The sequence below is a fragment of the Anolis sagrei genome, chromosome 2 (genome assembly GCF_037176765.1).
Source record: "Anolis sagrei isolate rAnoSag1 chromosome 2, rAnoSag1.mat, whole genome shotgun sequence".
In the NCBI taxonomy this organism is placed as follows: Eukaryota; Metazoa; Chordata; class Lepidosauria; order Squamata; family Dactyloidae; genus Anolis; species Anolis sagrei.
In genome coordinates, this window is record NC_090022.1 from 49,334,621 (window position 1) to 49,340,620 (window position 6,000).

Sequence of the window (6,000 nt, forward strand, 5' to 3'; positions counted from 1 at the left end):
TGAAGGAGAAAAGGGACACCCACCTAGCCAGCCAGATCAGCCTGGCAATCAATGAGGTGATAGATGTCACAGTCAGATCACCCTCATATCCTAAACAGCATTATACAGAATGGGCCTATTCAGTTTTACTAGCAAGTAGGAGGTTTGAACCAAACCCTTGTAAGTGATACAGATCTATACACAAACTGTAATAGTGAAATGTATGGGGGACACAACATATTTCATGAAAACCTTTCATGTATACATTTAAAAACATATGATTTATTGCTTGTTTCACATAGTCTCTGAAGTTTCTCGTTACATTCACATGACACACCTACACACATACTAGAGGTGAGACAGTTTGGAAAGCTCTGATATATAGTATAGCAGGGATCCTCAAACTAAGGCCCAGGGTCAGGATATGGCCCTCCAAGGTCATTTACCCAGCCCTCGCTCAGGGTCAACATAAGTCTGAAATGACTTGAGAGCACACAACAACAACAACAACAACAACAACAACAACAACCCTATCTCATCAGCCGAAAGCAGGCCCACACTTCCCATTGAAATACAAATAAGTTTATAATTGTTAAAATTGTTCTTCATTTTAATTATTGTATTATTTGAAGTGATTTTTGCACTACAAATAAAATATGTGCAGTGTGCATAGGAATTCATTTTTTTTCAAATTATAAAAAATTGGCCCTCCAACAGTTTGAGGGACTGTGACCTGGCCCTCGGTTTAAAAAGTTTGTGGACCCCTGCAGTATAGTATATATAGGAAATTTAAATATTATGTAAAATTACACTTTATGTAAAAACTTTTCAATTTTTTTAAAAAGCTATTAAAACATCAGGCACCTTTGTGACTTTTGGCCCATCCTGTATATCATTTTGTTGATAATTCTACCCACCCAAAAATCATCAACATAGGAAAGTTCATGCTTTCAGGCCCTTCAGCTGACAACACTGACAACCAAAGTTCTGTTTGGCACCACATTCACTTAGTCCACACTGACTCTGCAATAACCCTGTCAACACCCCACACCAGGCATCCTTATCACCCTTATAGTGATAAGTATCCACACATTATTCTTTTCTTCACCACTTCCTTGTGAAAATGATCACCTTCCACCAGCCAATTCACAACCCAATTCCACCCACCACCCAGTGAAGTGATGGGCAGGGCATCAACTTTGTGGGAGGCATCAGGAAAGCTTATGGGACCAACACTACTGCAAACTGAATGGCTTGGAGGACCTTGTTTCATTTGCTGTCTTTCTATTGGTGCATTATTTACATTTTTAGCATATTTGATCTCAGATGGCAATCGTTTTCACGTTCCTGAGCAGGCATGAAAGTGCCTTTTAATGGTGAGATTCAAAGCTAGAATATCAGGAAGGCAGTAAGGATGGATCGATGCTGCCAAATAACACAGTTTGAACCTGCATTATATTGTCCCTTGAAGTAACTGGCTTGACCTTGAAGGAGCTGGGGATGGCCACAGCCGACAGGGAGCTCTGGCGTGGGCTGGTCCATGAGGTCACGAAGAGTTGAAAGCGACTGAACGAATGAACAACAGCAGTTCAGTGCAGTTAAACTACATTATATGACTGTACACTGACCATATAATGCAGATTCAAACTGCATTATATGGCAGTGTAGATCCAGCACCATCCATTCATTACTTTATTCATTCATTTATCTGTTTGTATGTATATATGAGTCTCCTTGTGGAGAGAGAGAAAAATGGAGTATAAATAAACATTATAAAGAAGAATAACATGTATCTATATATCTGTATCTACAATAAAAGGGAAAATATGCTTGGATGGGTGGCTCTATCTATTTATTTATTTATTTATCTATCTATGATTGTGAGCAATTTCCAAGATGGCTCCCACTTCCAGAGAGCATTGTAGCCCCCACCAATGATGGATCTGAACCAAACCAGACACAAAGACCCTCCCAATAACCAACTTTAAATACTTATGGTGTTTGGGAGGAATTGATCTCTGATGTTGAGAGTTGTAGTTCACCAACAATCAACAGCACTCTTAACCCAACTGAAGATGGATCATGGCCAACTCTGAATACTAGCAGGGTTTGGGGGGAATTGACCCATGAAGTTGGGAGTTACAGTTCACCCAAATCCAGAGAGCACTGTGAAACCAACCGATGATGGATCTCAATCAAACACGGCACACATATGAAGTATTACCAACTTGGAATACTGGCAAAGTTTGGAGGGGAATTGACCCTGGAAGCCAAGAGCTATAGCTCACCAACATCCAGAGAACACTATGAACCCAACAGACTATGGATTTGGACCAAACTTGGCACGTAAACCCAACATGGCCAGCTTTGAATATTGGCAGAGTTTGGCGGGAATTTACCTTGAACTTTGGGAGTTACAGGTATAGAAACCCACATCCTTATGCAGTTTCTAATCAGAGCATTCATTTAAAAAGCAAACAATGACTATTTCTTATAAATAGCATTAAAAAGACCTAACCCGGACATCACTAGTATATTTATATAGTATATTTATATATGTATCTCCCAGGCCAAGCCCCAAAGTGCTTTACAAATACGTATGTAATACATCTCTATAAATAAAAATGTAATATTCGTTTGTGGGATTAACATAACTAAAAAATCACTGGACGAACTAACACAAAATTCGGACACAATACACGTATCAGGCCAACAAGTGACCGTCACTCATAAAAACACTGAAAAACACAGCAAGAGACTTAAAAAACCAAAAAATAAAAAAATACATTACAATGCATGTGGAAAACCACATATATAAACACACACACACAAAAATACGCATAGACACAAATATATACACACACAAAGCACATATACACAGACTGGGCCAGAGCAACGCGTGGCACGGGATGGCTAGTATTTATATAAATGAGAATCAGCCTGGTGTAGTGGTTTGAGTGTTGGACTATGACTCTGGAGACCAGGGTTCAAATCTCCTCTCCGTCTGGGTGAACCAAAGTCAAGTCACACACCCTTTGCGTCAGAAAACCCTGTGGTAAGTTCACCTTAGAGTTTCCATAAGCAGTGCTTCTCAAACTTATCCAAAGCAACCCTGTGAGTTTCCATTGCTAGTTCCCAGAGTTGTAATGCAATGCTCACAGATCTATACTATGTCTGGGCAAACTTGGGCCCTCCAGGTGTTTTGGACTTCAATTCCTAACAGTCATTTGTGGGGATCGTAGTGGTTTGTTGAAGCTGAATAGGGTGAAGGTACTGCAAATCCCATCATACGTGGACCGTCCTCCCTCATACTTCCCCAGGGTCATGGGCCTTCTGTGTGCCAAGTTTGGTCCAGGTCTGTCATTTGTGAGGGTCGCAGTGGCCCATAGAAGTGAGTGAAGGTACTGCAAGTCCCATCATCCGTGGTTCAAACCGCACCAAGATGTGCAGTGGGTCATGGGGGCTCTGTGTGCCAAGTAGGGTCCTGATCCGACATTGGTAGGGTTCATAGTGGTCTGTTGGGAATTGAGGGAGTCAAAGTCCAAAACACCTGGAGGAACCAAGTTTGCCCAGGCATGATCTGACCCCAAACATGAGCAATGACTACAGCGGAGAGAGGAAAGCATTCTGCACATGTTCTGAAGCCTCCTTTTGCACTGAAACACAGTAGGAGCTGTTCAGCTGTGGGATATGGCGCTCAGAATGAGGTGGAGATTCTTAAGCAGAGGCTGGATGGACATCTGCCGGGGGTGCTTAAGGATTCAATGCAGCGGGCAGCATGTAAAATCAAGACAAACAAAAAATATGAAGCATTCTCTCCTGACATTTTGCCCACATCTATGGCAGGCATCTTCAGAGGTTGTGAGGTGTGTTGAAAACTAGGCAAGTGAAGTTTAGTGTCTAGGGTGGGAAAAATAACTCTTGTCTGTTTGAGGCAAGTATGAATGTTGAAATTGGCCACCTTGATTACCATTTAATGGCCTTGCAGCTTCAAAGCCTGGCTGATTGCTGCCTGGGGGAATCCTTTATTGGGAGTTGTTAGCTGGATCCCTTCCCCAGGCAGTAACCAGCCAGACTTTGAAGCTGCAGAGTCATTCAGTGCTAATCAAGGTGGTCAATTTTAATATTCACACTTGCCCGAAACAGACAAGAGTTATGTTTCCCACCCTAGACACTCCACGGATATATAAACCTCACTTGCCTAGTTTGCAACAGACCCAGTAACCTCTGAGGATGCCTGCCATCGATGTGGGTGAAACGTCAGGAGAGAATGCTTCTGGAACCTGGGGTCTCTATGTAGTGCTGCGATCAGCTCTGTCCATTGTACAAGGGGCGCCCCCAGTCCCGCAGCCACCTCCCTCCGTGCTCCCACTTACTTACTTTCAGTGGGCCAAGGCTCTGGGGCCAGGCCGACCCTGCTGGGAAGGAAGACATGGCCCAACCGCCCTCTCCCCGCCCACCGGGCTCCAAATCGCCCGCGCTCAGAGGCTTCCCCGCGGGAGGGAGGACACGTGGCTCCAGGCAGACGCCACTTCCCGCCCCGCCGCAGAGGCTGCTGGGTAATGTAGTTCCTTGGAATCAAAGCGAGAGTGGAAGGAGGGACTCTGGAATCCTGGGAGGTATAGTTTTGCAAGGTCTTGAACTTTCCTTGGCAAAAGGTGCTGGTGCCCAATTACAACTCTCTTGATTCAATAACATTGAGCAGGGCAGTTATAGAGTCATAGCAAAGAGTTGGAAGAGACCTCCTGGGCCATCCAGTCCAACCAAGAAGCAGGAATGTTGCATTCAAATCACCCCTGACAGATGGCCATCCAGCCTCTGTTTAAAAGCTTCCAAAGAAGCTTCCGGGGCAGAGAGTTTCACTGCTGAACGGCTCTCACAGTCAGGAAGTTCTTCCTCGTGTTCAGATGGAATCTCCTCTCTTGTAGTTTGAAGCCACTGATCCATTGCGTCCTAGTCTCCAAGGAAGCAGAAAACAAGTTCGCTCCCTCCTCCCTGTGGCTTCCTCTCACATATTTATACATGGCTATCATATCCCCTCTCAGCCTCCTCTTCTTCAGGCTAAACATGCCCAGCTCCTTAAGCCACTCCTCATAGGGCTTGTTCTCCAGACTCTTGATCATTTTAGTCGCCCTCCTCTGGACACACTCCAGCTTGTCAATATCCCTCTTGAATTGTGGTGCCCAGAATTGGACACAATATTCCAGGAGTGGTCTAACCAAAGCAGAATAGAGGGGCAGCATTACTTCCCTAGATCTAGACACTATGCTCCTATTAATGCAGGCCAAAATCCCATTGGCTTTTTTTGCCGCCACATCACATTGTTGGCTCATGTTTAACTTGTTGTCCACGAGGAGGACTCCAAGATCTTTTTCACACGTACTGCTCTCGAGCCAGGCATCGTCCCCCATTTTGTATCTTTGCATTTCGTTTTTCCTGCCAAAGTGGAGTATCTTGCATTTAAGTGGTGTCAAACTGCATTGATTCTATAGTATAGGTACCTCCCTAAATTTCAGATCCTGAAAGACTTATCTGTTTATTTGTATGAATATATAACAACAACAACAAAACTTTATTTATATACCTTTCTGTCTCCCCGAGGGGACTCAGAGCGGTTTCCAAGTAACATCATCAAAACATACAAAGTAAACAACATAAACATAAAATTAACAAGACAATCTTCTATCTATATAAATAAAAAATGTAATGTTCGTTTGTGGGATTAAAAGAACTCAAAAACCACTGGATGACCTGACACCAAATTTGGACACAAGATACCTAACAACCCAATGCATGTCCTTCACTCAAAAAAATTGATTTTGTCATTTGGGAGTTGTAGTTGCTGGGATTTATAGTTCATCTACAATCAAAGAGCATTCTGAACCCCACCAACGATGGAATTGAACCAAACTTGGCGCACAGTTCTCCCATGATCAACAGAAAATACTGGAAGGGTTTGCTGGACAAGTGCCCTTTGGTTTTGGAGTTGTAGTTCACCTACATCCAGAGATCACTGTGAAC

The 6,000-nt window shown here is 43.4% G+C and overlaps 1 protein-coding gene across 2 annotated transcripts in view; it reads right to left on the minus strand.

The window, feature by feature from the left end:
* RAD18 (RAD18 E3 ubiquitin protein ligase) overlaps positions 1–4,485 on the minus strand; it is a 185,385-nt gene extending 180,900 nt beyond the window's left edge. For both annotated transcript variants that reach the window (XM_060766287.2, XM_067463488.1), the window contains exon 1: positions 4,360–4,485. In XM_060766287.2, the coding sequence (XP_060622270.2) occupies positions 4,360–4,413 (54 nt within the window). In that variant the 5' untranslated portion in view covers positions 4,414–4,485. The remainder of the gene's footprint in view (positions 1–4,359) is intronic.
* Positions 4,486–6,000: the final 1,515 nt, after the last annotated feature.